At 40.4% G+C, this 17,500-nt stretch overlaps 1 protein-coding gene across 7 annotated transcripts in view; it reads left to right on the forward strand.

The window, feature by feature from the left end:
• The window catches only part of LOC137655029 (serine-rich adhesin for platelets-like), a 149,369-nt gene that overhangs the window by 98,216 nt on the left and 33,653 nt on the right, over positions 1–17,500 (forward strand). For all 7 annotated transcript variants that reach the window (XM_068388964.1, XM_068388931.1, XM_068388947.1 and 4 more), the window contains one exon: positions 1–17. This exon is cut by the window's left edge and continues 263 nt beyond it. In XM_068388964.1, the coding sequence (XP_068245065.1) occupies positions 1–17 (17 nt within the window). The remainder of the gene's footprint in view (positions 18–17,500) is intronic.

Consider the following 17,500-nt stretch of genomic DNA (forward strand, 5'->3'; position numbering starts at 1 on the left):
AGCTTTCCAAGAGTCAGGTATGGCAAGGAAATTGGATTTCTGATTCCCGTAGACACTGCATGCTCGAGACTTCTAGGGAAGCTATCTCTGTTGACATTTCATCAGATGGCACACTTATGGAGAGTGCCTTATCCTCATCCTACTCTTGTACTAGCTTAACGACTGAAGTTGCGCATGAATCTTTTGCTGGTGATGGTAATAATGGTGTTAAAAGTAGTATCATTGATAATTTTGTTGATAAATCCATACCCCTTTCCTGTGAAGGTAAGTTAAACAAAAATTTGCAAGATAAAAATCATAATATAGGTATAGCTGTAAATAGAAGTTCCTCTTTGAGATCCTTAAATACACCATGTTTGAGTTCCATAAGAAAACTTTCATCTATTTCACCTCAGAAATATTCAAAATCAGATAAAGGCGTCATAATATCTGAGCCTACTTCTGCACAATGTTTTTCCTCAATCTCAAATTTGGTTTCACCAATCATGCAAGAGTCCCCCGGTATAAGTGAAATTGAAAAAGACTGTATTCAACGAGACAATAACAGAAATTCTTTTAGAGGCAAACAATTTTCCAAGAGTTTTAGTCTCAATCCTGTTTTTAATGATGTATCATATGATGATTTTGTTTCTCAAAGCTTCTTGGAAACGAAGAGATCTAAAACTAGTTTGAGTACTCAGGCCACTGAGCCTTCATCAGATTATTATAGTTCTTATGAATCAATTCCTTATTTGACCTCATTTAGTCGAGAAGGGAGCCTGAAACTTCCAAAGCCTCTTGTTACGCAAGAAGTTTTTGAAGGATTTCACAGAAAAGGAGGCTCTCTTAGGTTTCCCCAACGACAAAAGAACCTTAGGTCATGGGGTAGCATGAAGAGGATGAAAGATATGTTTTAATTCTTTTCTAAAAAGTATAGTTGTAGTTTTAATGTAGTTGCTATTTGATAACCATGCTTGGGTGCTATTTCAACAGCTATAGATAATTTTTATTTCTTGTTTTAATTCATAATTGAATATGAATTACAATTTTCAAGAAAGGGTAGCTTTTCAAGCACCATTATTTGTTCCCTCAGCATAATTTATTTATTGTTTGTCAATAATGTAAACTACAATATCCTGAATAATCTTGAAAATTTTTAAGGTTATCATATTCCAACAGTATTCATTGATAGTCATGGACGTTAACATAATTTTAATTTTTTAACTGAAATGAAGTACTGTACAGTATTTCAATATCTACCTGGGATATATGTGCTATCCATTCAAAGAATAAAAAACTTTAGTAAAATGAGAAATAGAATGAAAAAAAATTGCTATGGCGTATATATGGCACTTTGTTCCAGCGAGAGAGAGAGACTTTTGAAAAGATCAGTTGAGTAAGCAGCATCTTCTCTAATCACTGCTATTTTGATTAATTTTTTTTTATAGTACAATATAAACATTTGTGCTTGAAAAATTGGAATTTTGATAATGAAATTTCTTATTTCTATACTTACCAGTTGTTCATATTGCTTCTTCTCCAGAAGCTTGGTTTAATCGTTTACCTGTAAAATTTTATATATTTAAAATTTTCCTATTTTCTTTCCCTTCATTAAACACATGTCTAGTAAAGGAACGGAACATTTTAGTGTTAAGTGGTAAGAAACCCAGAACTGATGCTCTAGTATCTCTTTGTCCCTTCAGTTTCAAAGTTGTGATTATCCCTATCCTCTTTTATACCATGAGGCTGTGGGAAGGAGGGTTGGCATGTATATGAACATCAAGTGATTATAGAAATAAGTATAAAAAATTTCATTTTATTTCTATGACCCTCCCCTGATATTCATATACATTACTCCTACATGCTGACTCCCACATTCTGCTGGAGGTGGGATGCCTTTAAAGGAAAGATAGGATAAATTTAATTAAAAGCAATATACTGTACTATGATGGTTAAGATTTATTAACCTGGTCTAGGTTATTTCCAACAATCTCAAAACATGGTTTGAAATCCTTTATTTAGATGTTTATAACGCTATATATACCAGACTTTAGATTGTAATTCTTGATCGAAAAGATACTTATGATTGAGATAAAATCAAATAGTAAATTAAAAGCCCATATACTCATAGATAAGTTATAAAATTAACTGAACTTTAAATTAATTAGACCACAGCCCTACAGCCACCATTGGGCCTAGAGCCAAGCACTCTTCATAAGCAAACTAGGATTCTTTAAGATGAGGTTTGGCAAACACTGACTTTGTATGGCATTGAGCTTTTGCTAAAACTTTTTCCGAGGAAGGATTTGTACAAATATTAAGGAAAGTAGTTGTATTAATATCAAATTCAATTATCAAATATCAAATTACAATTTGAGTAGGTGGTTAGGTTTTGATAGGGTACGTTAGGCCTGAAATACTACCCTGAACTGAGAATTATATATGTTTCTGAGCTACCACAAATGGAATTACTGTAAATGCCTAATCTAACAAAAACTAAGTAGATAGGGTGTAGTTGACAAAGTCTGAAGTTTTACTACAGTAGTGTCATAATTAATTCTATAATCAACAAGCCTAGCTTTCTCTGCTAAAATAAAGCTTTTTAAAACACTAAAATTAACTGCAAAGGAAAGTATTTCAATAAACCGTCAAATATTATTACCCCAAAATAGCAATTATTAAATAAACTTGTAAACCAAGAATACCGTATAAAGGTTTTCGTAAATTACCGTTGTCATAATGATCAACTTGAAAAACTTTAACTTGTTCACAATGAAAGGTGGAATTGTGAGGTTTATAAGGTACAGTAATTTTATCATAAGATTATAGGATCATTTACTTACTTCTTATTGTTCACAACTGGCACATTAGTAATGTGCATATGCTGTGGCTCATGTATGAAAGGCATAGCCTTTGTAACGGCACCTCCCGAATAAAAGGGATGTATTATTTGCAAATTAAACATTTTTTTTTCTAAAGGTCATTGAATACAAATAACCCACCATAATATATATTTCATTGTTATAGCCAGACTCCTAAGGGTAATAAAAGCACTGATGTTGAGAGTGTTCCCTCACAATAAATAAGCCCTCATCCCTTATATAGGAGAATGACAATAGTGCAAGCTGGAATACGGCACTTGGCTGTTCATTGAGTTGTTGCCAAAGCCCTTTCCAAAGAAAGATTCCTACAGAAATTAAAGGAAGTAGCAGCAGTCCTAATATCATGACCTGAACTCTTTTAGTCCTCCACCTGAACGGAATCTAATTCAATGTGAGTTTCAGTCACTAAATTCGTAATAAGGAAGGGGATAGTATTCTTGAATAGAGGATGTTGTAGCACCTTAATGCCACTAAATGAATTAAGAACGATTTCCTTAATGCTAGCAGTCTTGTCTAAATAAAACTTAATTGCCCTAATCAGACAAAGAAACCTATCCTCCGAAGTTCTGCCCACCTTTCTCCCTAGTGAAGGTATGCAAAAAAATGTGTTACACCTTGCACCTAGAAATCATTCATCATCCTAAAGCTTGGCAGGAAAGAAAAAATAGAATATTATCAATAAAAAAACTCAAACTCTGGGAAAGACTGTAATTTGCCAATGCATATAGCCAGAGCCAAAGAAAAACTGTCTTCACTATAAAATCCTTGAAGGACAGTCTTTCCAAAAGATCAAAATGTGGACTTTTCAAATACTGTGAAACTACATACAAATTCAATTAAATAGATATTCAATTGAAGGTTTTTCATTAGCAAAAAACCTGAAGACATTTGTTATTATACCTAAAGAGGATAAATTCAATAAAAAATGTATGAAAACAATATTAAGCATGGACTTATCTCTTAATATTATCCAAACTTGTCTTAGTCACCAAAGCATTCCTGGTACTGCTCCAATCAAAACACACATGCCTCTGGGAACCTAAGATAAACTATCTAGAAGGCCTAGAAAGCCATTTTTCTCTGAGTGGACCATCTTCATGTGGTTAGCTGAAGCATCTTGAGGTTTCTGTGAACCAGTCGCAAAACATGTTGTCTCAGAAGATTGGGTGTTACAAGACAACCTTGTCAGGCAAGCCGACTATAGAGACCATTGATTGATAAACCACTCTCTTAAAAGGAACCCACCATAATCATCCTGCTGTTCAAAGACACTCTGAGCTTATTTATCACAGCTTGAATCATAAAGAAGGGGGGAAATTAAGGTCCTGGTTCAAACAGTCCTTCAACATGGCATCCACCTTCCACATCAGGGAAACTGGAACCGCTGAGCAAAAACCATCTTCTTGTTGAGGGAGGTTGCAAACATGTCTACATTTGACTTTTCCACCCAACTCCAAATCTCTTGGCACATTAACAGAGTGAGAAACCACTCATTTGGCAGTACAGTACTTGTTTTCTGCTTAACTAATCAATTTGCTTGAAATAAATTGTGGTAGGATGTGGAATACTTGCAGCTCCATCCAAGGAAGTGTTGTCCAAGACAACAGTTTCTTCCATTATGAGGAATTAAGACAACGACTTTTTACCCTGTTTCCGAATGTAAGCCAATGCTGTTATGTCTGTGAATCCTGCCATGCACTTCATCACTAGTGACTCCCAGGCTCGAAAATATCTTGAATACTGCTAACAGCTCCAGGCAGTTTATGTGAAGGCCAGTCTCCCTTTCTGACCACATCCTAATAAATGAAGATAATCCAGGTTAGAGCCTCGCCCTTAATGAGACACTTCCACAAAAAGAGATCTGCTCAGGACTTTTACCTCCAACCCAAACAAAGAGGGTCATCCCATCATTTGTGTAAGGACTCCCAGTCACTGCAACAACCTGAGCAACCATACCTGATGAATGTGAATCTCTTTTAGAAATGCGTTCAAAAGAAGCCATTTTTCCAGGTATTATAGGACTCTTGCCCAGAAGATGCATCCACTTATAGATAAAAGCCATCACCCTGGTCAAGGCATGACATTTTTAGCATGTATTGACAGTTTCAGGCTGGACGTTGTTCAGGCTTGACATCGTTGAAGGAATCCTGGCAACAGACATAGTATGATATCATGAATCCCTTCCAAATCTTGGAGACTCGCCATCACTTGTGGGTTCTAGTGAACCCTGAAATTCTTGGTTACAACCTGGTCAGTCCATAGGCTTGATGAGGGTAGTGGTGTTCAGAGGAAAGAAACCACTTGCACATTAACCCTTTTACCCCTAAGGTATTTGGAAATTTCCAACCCTTAACCCCCAAGGGTTATTTTTTTTCAAGCACATTTTGCAGTATATTTTTTTAAAATTGCTCTAACAGCCTTAATTTATGTCATAGAGAGGTCAGGTTGGTCTCATTCTCTTTGAAAATGCCTGAAGTTTCTCAAATAATTATCAAAAATATGCAAAAAAAATTTTAAATAGCAGTTTTTTGCAAGGACGTACTGGTACGTCCATGGGGGTAAAGGGATGAGTTTTGTGAAGCGTACCAGTACGTCCTTTGGGGGTAAAAGGGTTAAGCATTGTTATCCCAACAGAGGATGGATGTCTGGGAGCATTGTCAGGGGTGAAGAGGACCTTGAACTCCATGCCCTTACTCTAGAAGTAGTCCTTCACCTCCAGCAAGAAGCAGTACTGAAACCAGCTCAAGAAGAGCTCCTTGGTCACCCTTGCCTTCTTTTTGCACACCTAGTACACAGGCAGCAAATTCATGTTCGATGCTGAAGTGCACGGGACCTTGCTGACTTATAAATGAAGCCGGGTATTATAAGGTTGATGGTGACGTTTCTGAACAAAATCAACATACATTACACTTGAGGAAGAAAGAAAAAGACACATTTATTAGAATGGGGTTTTGTAAGTAATATTTCATATAAAATCACAATATTACTGTAAATACCATATTTTTTTTAACAAGATGCCCAAAATTACTGCATAAAGGATTAATCAAATAAATTGTCAGTATAAGCTGCATTTTACACCTAAATTGGAGAAATGGGAAAAAAATTACACCGTTAGGCTATCTTTCAATTGCTACCTTAAAACCGGAAGCACAGCATTCTTCTTTGGCAATGAACATTTTCTGGGGCATCTTCTTGCAAAGCAAACCTGTCAAGCAATAAAAAAGTTTATATATACAGTATACATTAAAATATAGCATACAGTTTGTTGTGTACTATAGTAATTTACTGTACATATAAATTTAAGAAAAAAGTACATACACAAATTAACATTTACGTTAAGTGTTGGTTAAAATGGCAAAAAAAGGAGATCTGACTGATTGCAATAATTACAGAGGCATCACATTCATGTCAGTTGTCATGAAGATATATATTATGCTCATTCTAAAGAGACTCGAGAGAAAGATTGACAAAAAGCTGAGAGATGAACAAGCTGGATTTCTAAAAGGTAGAAGTTGTACTGACCAAATTTTAGTTTTAAAACATGTACAGCAATATTTAGAATATAGAAATCCACTTGATGGCATTTGTGGATTATGAAAAAGCCTTTGATAGTGTGCACTGCCCAATTTTGTTGAGAGAGTCCTGCGTTATTATGGAGTTCCTCTTAAATATGTAAATTTGATTAAGTCTGTTCATGAGCATAGCAAGTGCTAAGTTAGTTAGTGGAGTCCTATCAAATAAATTTCCAGTGAACAATGGAGTACTTCAAGGAACTGTGCAGTCACCTACATTGTTTATCCTCCTCATGGATATTGTAATGTATAGAACAGTTGGGGATGGTGGAGAAGGATTGGACTTGATTGGTAACAGGAAATTAGCAGACCTAGATTATGCTAAAGATGCTGTCCTTATTAGCAGAACACCACAGAACCTGCAAAGCTTGCTTACCAGAATACAGGAAGTTGAGCTCAAGGTAAATAGAAGAAAGACGGACATGATGAGAACGGAATATACAGTGGGGGTTGAAATATTAGAAAGGGAAAGGATTAACGAGGTAGAATCATTTAAATATTTAGGAACTATGATATATAATACAAGGTGTTTAGAATTAGTTTAATGAAAGACTGATAAAAGCAAATCAGACAATGGATAGGTTAAGTAAAATTTCGTAGTCAGATCGCCTGAAATTACATATGAAAATCAGGCTATATATCAGTTTAGTGGGATCAATGTTACTGTATAGACATGAGTCATGGTATGATAAAGAAACAATATCCAACAGAGTTTATAGATATGAGAACAAAACCCTCAGAAGAACATTGGGAGTTAAATGGCAGGACAGGAATAGAAATGAAACTCTAAGAGAGAGTACTCAAATGCCATATGTGGTTGAGATCATGGTGAGTGGTAGATGGATATGGTTTGGACGGGCTCTTTGTACTCCCCATGAGAAATTAATTCACCAAACGTTCAACTGGGCTCCACAAGGCTCTAGAAGAGTTGGAAGATCCAGGCCTACATGGCTGAGGAGTATGAAATGTGAATGAACTTTGATTTAAAGGCTCAAGATAGAGTTGACTGGTGAAATCTAACAGAGGCCTTTTGCGTCAATAGATGTAGGAAGAAATGATGATGATGTATGTACACTTAAAATGTAAAGTTTTAAATAATCAAATATTACAAGTACTGTACGTACCAAAAACTAATCCAAATTACAAAACTATAGTTTCGTACAATACTGTAGACACGGGCCTATGTGGTACGCTACATTTTGAATTTTAAAAGCATTTTACCTTGTTTTGAGTATTGTTCTCCTGTCTGGTGTTCAGCTGCTGATTGTCATCTTAATTTGTTGGACAGAAACTTATAGTCTATTAAATTTCTTATTCCTGATCTAGATATTAATCTTTGGCACCGTCGTTCAATTAGTTCATTATGCATGTTGCATAAGATTTTTCATAACTCTGACCATCCTTTACATTCAGATCTCCCTGGACAATTCTATCCTGTTCGTAATACTAGGCAGGCAGTTAATTCTAATAGCCAGGCCTACTCCATCATGAGGCTCAATACTACACAGTATTCTAGAAGTTTTATTCCAGCTGTTACCAAGTTGTGGAATGATCTTCCTAATCGGGTAGTTGAATCAGTAGAACTTCATAAGTTCAAAGTTGGAGCAAATGTTTTTATGTTGACCAGGCTTGACATGAGTCTTTTTATTGTTTATATATGACATATCTTTTTGACGTTGTTAATAGTTTATATAGGACATATCTGTTTTGACGCTGTTACTGTTTTGAGAGTGATATATTGTTAATTTATTCTCATCATTTATATATTTTCTTATTTCCTTTCCTCACCGGGCTATTTTTCCCTGTTGGAGCCCTTGGGCTTATAGCATCTTGCTTTTCCAACTAGGGTTGTAGCTTGGCTAGTAATAATAATAATAATAATAATAATGTATGCTAATTAACATTTACATTAAACATACATACACTAAAAAGGAAACAATTTAAATAATACAATCATACAGATTCTGTAGGTATCGAAAACTAATTCAAATTGACGTGTCTTTACTGTACGCTAAATTTTCTGCTAAAATAAACAAATTAATTATATAAACTATACAGTACTACAGCATAAGAATTTTAAATGTAAATGTCCATAAACTTACTAGTTTCATCCATATTCTAGATATGTTCCGGCTTGTACCCCATCTCCATAATGAGTTTTTGAAGCTAGTCTGGGAAACTTGCCCCTCCTTCATGGTCTGCAAAGGCTGACTCCCCAGTAGTTTTCACATTTTCAGGCAAAAATGCCATTTAAACTTATCAAACCAGCCTATGCAGGTGTATGCGGCGATGTGCTGTCTTGGCTGGTGGCTGGCCAAGGATCATCTTCCATGAAATTGCATGCCCGTTGATGGCGATTCCTTTGTGATGCTGATCCTTGATCCACAGAAACAGGCCATTTTCCACCTTGAGCATGAACTTTTCCCTCACCTCGGATATAACCTTCGCACTGTGTTGGGTACTAGTAGCCATGGCAGCATAAATCTTCACTGCATTCTTTTCTATATACCTCACGGTACTCTTGTTCACGCCAAAAAGTCTACCAATAGCTGCATATTTCATTCCTTCCTTGCTTTAGTAAGGACTTTAACTTTCTCCTCGAGTCATGATGTTTCTCTGCCGTTTAGCAGAACCTTCGGAAATCAAATTGGCTCCTGGGGGTCCATAATATTTTTGTTGAAGTAAGGCAAAGTGATCCTGGCAAAAAAAGGACTGTGGTGGGAAATGCACACGAGAGGAAAGCCGATGCCAAAGTGAGGCCAAATCAGCACGATATGGGGTGTTGTGCTGAGTGGAAATGGCACTAGGCATGCCGGGTGCAAAGGAGTGTGGTCTGTTTGAAATTGTCGGCTCACCGACAGAGTACTTAACACGAAACTTAGAATGGGGGAATTTTTATTGTAATAGGTTATATGATTCTCCGTATTACGAATAACCGAATCCGCGAATATAGGACCCGCAAAGACCCAAGGGCTGATTTTACAGGCTCTGTATAGGGAACTGCCAAGACCTGTTCCAAAGAAAGAAAAATAGAAATGGGTACTGTCCATTCTCTCCATAGCAGACCTACATAGCATCAGCTGCTAAAGGAAGAGGAACAAACTCATCCAAAGTATTCAAAAACTCAATAATACCATACGTACTCAGGAATTAAAGTAAGTTTTGTCATACGTGTTTGAAGTTCCAAAAGTGTTTTGAATACTCTCAAGCCTACTTTCTAACAAAAAGGCAACTCTTTATATAACGAAGTCAACAATTCTGCACCCTAAATCCCCAAACTACTAAGGTCTCCTACAGGGGAAAATACAGTATACCCAAAAAGGTAAGCGAGACAGGAAGGGAAGGGGAAGCCTGAAAAATCTTTAGCTCTAGGCTCAGCTAAATATAAATAATAAGACTTAATTTCCTCTGATAAGTGACTACACTCCGTACAACGCACGAGTAAGGAGCACATTAGACTTTTGCATGCAGTGCATTCCATATGAGGATCCACTTTCACCAATACAGTAGTACTTTATTCACTTTGCATTCCATGTATACAGTATTCTATGCTTTAAAAATTAGAAGACATGCCAATTTTTTTAAAAATAGAAATGAGTATTATACACCTACTGTATATATACACTAAATGACAAAAATTTATGCATATAAAATGTGTTGGTAGCTTATGCTATAACTGATGAAAAAATCAATAAAAAAGGTGGTGGGTTTGACACCTTTTAGTTGCTTTTTTGCTTCACCAATGCCTCTTTCTTGCTAGAACAAAGGGTCTTACATAAGCCATGGAAAAGAACCCATATTCTTTTATATCATTCAAACTTTCTGTTCTTTGAATGAATAGGACATGCATCCCAGGTAGAATCATGGAAATATTTTGTTTAATCCCTTGCTTTCATTTTGAGTTAACATTGTATGCACCAAATATTAAGCTGCTTTGGGGGATATTCTTAATTACTTTTGTGCCATAGTGCCTTTCAGGTACTGTACTTTAGTTCTGTAGGTTCATTGAAACACCCTTGTGGTCCTTGGCTTTCAGTTTCATATGCTGTATCCATTCCCTTTTCTGTTTTCTCTTGGCTTTCCAACTTCAATTTTTCTTTTCTGTAGGTTTAGTTGTATATTAAAGAGCAAATCGTATGATTCAGTACTGATTAAGGAATTTGATTGCTGGTCACTTCAAATTTAATATTTATGATGTTAATCAGTGCATGTCGGTCTTGACTCTTAAAAATATCTTTCCACACAATGAGAAATAATTTCTATCATTTGAAAAATATAGATGCATTGACTAAAGTAATACTTTTCTTTTACATGTCATTTAGGTACACTTGCAAATAGCAAATTTTAAATATTTAACTTAGCCGGTGAATATATAATAGCTGACGTCTCCGGCGGCTCGACAGAAAAACACAAAAACTCGCGAGCGATCGCTATGAAGGTTGCGGGTGTGCCCACCAGCGCCAACTATCGGCCAGATACCGCATATACATGTAAACAGCTCCAGTTCTTCTCTGTCGGTCTGATCGACAAGTTGATTCCATTACTCGCTGTTAACCTGGAGTTTTTCAACAGTCTTGGTGAAGTACTTCTTTTTGGTTTTGAGCTTTCGCAGTGCAGGTGTTTTTATCTTCAATTTAAACTCTTGAACTCTTTTTTGGATAGATTTAATTGTTGATGACTTTGGATTGTTTTTGGACTTTCTTTGACTTTTCAAAATGGCTGACCCTTCTCCAATTCCTAAATTTCGTAAATGTAATGCTAGGGATTGTAACAAACGTCTTCCAAAGGCCTCTCTCGACCCACATACTGTGTGTTCTAATTGTCGGGGTAAAACCTGTCAATTAGGAGATCGGTGTGATGAGTGCGTGGTACTTTCGGAATTCGACTGGCTAGAGTTTGATAAGTATTCTCGTAAGCTAGAGAGAGATAGGGTGAGGAGAAGTTCCTCTAGATCATAAGAATTTTCCTCCTCCCATGCCCCTGAACCTAATCCTTCCCCAGTAGTAGTTGTGCCTGAACCTTCTACTAGCACTCATGAACCATCAATGCGGGATATGTTACGTGCCATTCAAGCTTTGGGCGAGAGAGTTGAATCTTTAGCTACGGACCGTAATCAACTCATGGCGGATGTAAAAGAGTTAAAGTGTCAGAGTGCCACATTAGAAAATCGTGGGGATAAAGTGATTAGTGCGCAAAGTGTTATCAGTGTTGCGACCGAGGGTTCGTCTGTTCGTGCCTGTCGTTCGCCTAGTCCGAGACCTCTTGCAAGCTCCCATGCCCCAGGGAGAAGTAATGTCGTAGGACTTATGGGTACGAGAGGCTTTAACCAACGAACAGACGTTCCCTCTATGGTTTCGGGCGTGTCTCGTCAAGACCGCCCCTACCATAAGACGAGCGAGGCGATTTTCTACTCGTCATCCGAAGGCTTCTCGCGTAAGAAACCATGGAGCAAGGTTTCGAGACCCTTAAAGCGAAAGTCAGTCCCTTCAGGACAGGTCCAGCGTCCTGGTTGTAGCCATTGGGACAGCTCTGACCCTGTGCAGTCATCGGAAGACTGCTCGCCGCCTAAACAGAAGCGTAACACAGGCTCCGAGAGTCTTAGTGTAGGCAATGTTTTGCAGTCACAGACGTTACCCTCGTCTCGAACCGCACCCACTCCCGTTGATCCTAAATGAGTTGTGCTGCAAGATATGCAGAATAAGCTTGCCTCTCTTATGGAGGATTATACTGCTGAGCAGGTTCACGATGATCCTCGCCGTTTAGCTGATCGAGATCCTGGCCGTCAGCCACCCAAACGAGCCTTTGCTCGTCCTGTTGACGCTGACGTTACAAAGTCACGTCAGTCACGTGACGTAGAGCCTCACTCGATGCAGTCCCGTGTTGACTTTCAGCCGCTTGTGGACGTTCAGCCGCTGCCGCATGCTCGTGTTGACGTTCAGGACGTTCGCCAACCAGCGAAGTTGACTTGTTTTGACGTTGAGCGTCAAGCACCGCAGTCAAGAGTTGTTTTGACTGCTCAGTCTAGGCAGTCAAGGCAGTCTCGAGTTGACGTCGAGCGTCCTCCCGCTCCTGTTGTTGTTGCTAGTCAGTCCGTTAAGCAGTTACATGACGTAGCGTCCTGGACTGCTACTGATGCTCCTGTGCGTGTGGACTCTGCTTGTCAAGCATTGCCACCAAGGCAGGTCTCTCCCTTGCTTGAGACTCATCAGTTGTCGGACGAGGTTCCTTCAGATGAGGACGTTGCTGATCCTCATCCTGATGATAATCCTTTGGACGTTTTGTCAGATGTAGAAGAACCTAAGGCTGTTCAACCTTCCATGGATTTTAAGAAGATCATGATGATTTTCAAGGATCTTTTTCCAGATCATTTTGTTGCTGTTGCTCCTCGTTCGCCTCCGTCTGAGCTTGCTCTAGGCTTAGCTGCTACCAAGCCTGCCTTTACTAAGCTAGTGCTTTCTCGCTCTTCTAAGAGGGCTTTACGTCTTCTAGGCGACTGGTTGGATACCAGGAGGAGTTTGGGGAAGACGGCCTTTGCCTTCCCACCTTCTAAGCTTGCTTCTAGACCGAGCGTCTGGTATGACACGGGAGAAGTTCTCGGCTTGGGAGTCCCTGCCTCTGCCCAGGGTGACTTCTCAAGCCTCGTAGACTCTCCCCGTCTCCTGGCCATGAGACGCTCGAAGATTTGTTGGTCCTCCTCGGACCTTGACCATCTACTTAAAGGCGTATACAGGGCCTTTGAAGTTTTTAACTTTCTTGATTGGTCTTTAGGAGCATTAAGTAGGAAGATCTCGTCTGCCGACCAAGATGTATCCTTACTTATCATGTCCTGTATGGACAAAGCCATCCGCGATGGCTCCAATGAGCTCGCCTCCACCTTTACGTCGGGAGTCTTGAAGAAGAGAGAAACCCTTTGCTCTTTCCTTTCAGCAGGAGTTACTCCCTGTCAGAGATCGGAACTGCTCTTTGCTCCCTTATCGGCTGCCTTGTTTCCACAACAGCTGGTTAAGGATATAGCTTCTTCGCTTGTGCAGAAGGACACACATGACCTGATGGCGTCCTCTGCTCGCAAGGGAGCTCCTTCTTCATCCTTTGCTGTGAGACCCAGGATCGAGCCTCCTGCGTCTAGATTTATCCCGCCCTTTCGTGGCAGAGCTCCCAGCAGGGGAGGCTCTCGTGCCGAGGGAAAGAGAGGTAAGAAGAGAGGAGCCAAGTCCTCCCGTGGCAGAGTCTGACTGCCCACGGCCTCAGACAGCGGTAGGGGCCAGATTGAACAGCTTCTGGCAGGCCTGGGAGAAGAGGGGTGCAGACCAAGAGTCTGTTCTGTTGCTCAAAGAGGGGTACAAAATTCCGTTTGTACGCAAACCTCCTCTAGTGACAACTCCCATAGACCTCTCTCCCAGGTATCGAGAGGAGTCAAAGAGACAAGCCCTTCATCAAGAAGTGTGTCTGTTGCTAGAGAAGGGAGCGGTGGTGAAAGTCTCGGACCTTCAATCACCGGGGTTTTACAACCGTCTCTTCCTAGTCCCAAAGCATTCAGGAGGTTGGAGGCCAGTGCTAGACGTCAGTGCGCTCAACGTTTTTGTTACGAAAACAAAATTCACGATGGAGACCACGAAGTCCGTCTTAGCAGCGGTCAGAGAGGGAGACTGGATGGTCTCTCTCGACCTGCGAGATGCGTACTTCCACATTCCTATACACCCGGATTCCCAACCGTTTCTGAGGTTTGTTTACAGGAATGTGGTGTACCAGTTTCGAGCACTGTGCTTCGGCCTCAGTCCTGCTCCTCTCGTGTTTACGAGGCTCATGAGGAATGTGGCGAAATTCCTTCATCTATCGGGAATCCGAGCCTCCCTGTACTTGGACGACTGGCTTCTCAGAGCATCGTCCAGTCATCACTGTCTGCAGGATCTACATTGGACGTTGGGTCTGGCCAAGGAGTTGGGACTTTTGGTCAACTTAGAAAAGTCCCAACTGATCCCATCCCAGACTATTCTATATTTGGGGATGGAGATTCGCAGTCTAGTTTTTCGGGCTTTTCCGTCTGCCACCCGAATAGAACAAGCCCTGCTCAAAGTCCAACTAATGCTGAAAAGAGAACGTTGTTCAGTCAGGAGTTGGATGAGTCTCGTAGGGACTCTCTCATCCCTGGAGCAGTTTGTCTCGCTAGGGAGACTGCACCTTCGGCCTCTCCAGTTCCATTTAGCCTCTCACTGGAACAAGGGCAAGACTTTAGAGACGGTATCAATCCCAGTCTCCGAACCAGTAAAAGCATGCCTGAACTAGTGGGACTGCAATATCAGTCTGAGAGAGGGCCTGTCCCTAGCAGTCAAGAACCCAAGCCACGTGTTGTTCTCAGACGCGTCGGATTTGGGTTGGGGTGCGACCCTGGACGGTCGGGAATGCTCGGGTCTGTGGACCTCAGTTCAGAAGAGCATGCACATCAACGGCAAGGAGCTATTAGCAGTCCACTTGGCCTTGATGAAATTCGAAAGCATTCTTCGAAACAAAGTGGTAGAGGTCAACTCAGACAACACCACAGCTTTGGCGTACATCTCCAAGCAAGGAGGCACTCACTCCCACACGCTGTACGTGATCGCAAGGGACCTTCTCATATGGTAAAAAAATCGAGGCATCTCCCTGTTGACGAGATTCATCCAGGGAGACTTGAACGTCTTGGCAGACTGTCTCAGTCGGAGGGGTCAGGTGATACCCACGGAATGGACCCTCCACAAGGACGTGTGCAAGAGTCTTTGGGCGACTTGGGGTCAACCCACCATAGACCTCTTTGCCACCTCGTTGACCAAAAGGTTACCAATCTATTGCTCACCAGTCCCAGATCCAGAGGCGATCCACATAAACGCGTTTCTACTGGACTGGTCTCACCTGGACTTATATGCATTCCCACCATTCAAGATAGTCAACAAGGTACTGCAGAAGTTCGCCTCTCACGAAGGGACAAGGTTGACGTTGGTTGCTCCCCTCTGGCCCGCGAGAGAGTGGTTCACCGAGGTACTTCAATGGCTGGTAGACATTCCAAGGAGTCTTCCTCTAAGGGTAGATCTCTTACGTCAGCCCCACGTAAAGAATGTTCATCAAAGCCTCCCCACGCTTCGTCTGACTGCCTTCAGACTATCGAAAGACTCTCAAGAGCTCGAGGCTTTTCGAAGGAGGCAGCCAGTGCGATTGCGAGAGCTAGGAGAGCTTCTACCATCAGAGTATACCAGTCGAAGTGGGAAGTCTTTCGAGACTGGTGCAAGTCAGCATCTGTGTCCTCTTCCAGTACCTCTGTAGCCTAAATCGCAGATTTTCTTTTACATCTGAGAAATGTTCGCTCCCTCTCAGCACCCACTATTAAGGGCTACAGGAGCATGTTGGCTTCAGTCTTTAGACATAGAGGCTTAGATCTTTCCAACAATAAAGATCTCCTTAAGTCTTTCGAGACCTCTAAGGAACGTCGTATGGCAACTCCTGGATGGAACTTAGACGTGGTCCTAAGGTTCCTGATGTCAGACAGGTTTGAGCCATTACATTCAGCCTCCCTGAAGGATCTCACCCTCAAGACGCTTTTCCTAGTGTGCTTGGCTTCGGCTAAAAGGGTCAGTGAAATTCATGCCTTCAGTAAGAACATCGGCTTTTCCACAGAGAAAGCCACATGTTCACTTCAACTTGGTTTCCTAGCCAAAAATGAACTGCCTTCTCGTCCTTGGCCTAAGTCTTTTGATATACCTTGCCTATCAGAGATCGTAGGCAACGAACTTGAAAGAGTACTGTGTCCAGTTAGAGCTCTTAAGTTCTACTTAGCTCGTACTAAGTCCTTACGAGGTGGATTTGAGGCCTTATGGTGCTCAGTTAAGAAACCATCATTACCTATGTCAAAGAATGCTTTGTCATATTTTATCAGATTTTTAATCCGAGAGGCTCATTCTCACTTGAATGAAAAAGACCGATGCTTGCTTAAAGTTAAGACGCACGAAGTAAGAGCTATAGCAACTTCCGTGGCCTTTAAGCAAAATAGATCTCTGCGAAGTATTATGGACGCGACCTTTTGGAGAAGCAAGTCGGTATTCGCGTCATTTTACTTAAAAGATGTCCAGACTCTTTATGAGGACTGCTACACACTGGGTCCATTCGTTGCAGCGAGTGCAGTAGTGGGTGAGGGTTCTACCACTACATTCCCTTAATTCCAATATCCTTTTAATCTGTCTCTTGAAATGTTTTTAATCTTGTTTTTGGGTTGTACGGAAGGCTAAGAAGCCTTTCGCATCCTGGTTGATTTGGCGGGTGGTCAAATGTCATTTCTTGAGAGCGCCCAGATTAGGGGTTTGATGAGGTCCTGTTGTATGGGTTGCCGCCCTTGATACTTCAGCTCCTGGGAGTCTTTCAGCATCCTAAGAGGATGGCTGGGCTTCGTGAGGAAGACAGACTAACAAGGCAGAGTAATCATCTAAGTCAACTTCCTTACCAGGTACCTATATATATTTGGGTTTTGTTATGATATAACTGTCAAAAACTCTAAGCATATACGCTGTAAACTGTATTAATACTGGTCTCTACCCACCACCATGGGTGTGAATCAGCTATTATATATTCACCGGCTAAGTTAAATATTTAAAAATGATATTTTGATTATAAAATAAATTTTTGAATATACTTACCCGGTGAATATATAAATTAAAATAGAGACCCAGCGGGATGAGAAGAACTGGAGCTGTTTACATGTATATGCGGTATCTGGCCGATAGTTGGCGCTGGTGGGCACACCCGCAACCTTCATAGCGATCGCTCGCGAGTTTTTGTGTTTTTCTGTCGAGCCGCCGGAGACGTCAGCTATTATATATTCACCGGGTAAGTATATTCAAAAATTTATTTTATAATCAAAATATCATGTTTCTGGATTTGAGATTTTATTTTTTCCTTATATTGATGACTACTCAAATTTTATACTTGTCTGTGAAAGTTTCAATTGTATATATATTGCATCAGCTTGTTGGAAAAGTAATTAATTGCATCCAACATGGCCTTTGGAGCCCCTTCTCTTTGATAAAAAACATACTGTATATCTAAGAT

Source organism: Palaemon carinicauda, chromosome 1 (genome assembly GCF_036898095.1).
Source record: "Palaemon carinicauda isolate YSFRI2023 chromosome 1, ASM3689809v2, whole genome shotgun sequence".
NCBI classification, from domain to species: Eukaryota; Metazoa; Arthropoda; class Malacostraca; order Decapoda; family Palaemonidae; genus Palaemon; species Palaemon carinicauda.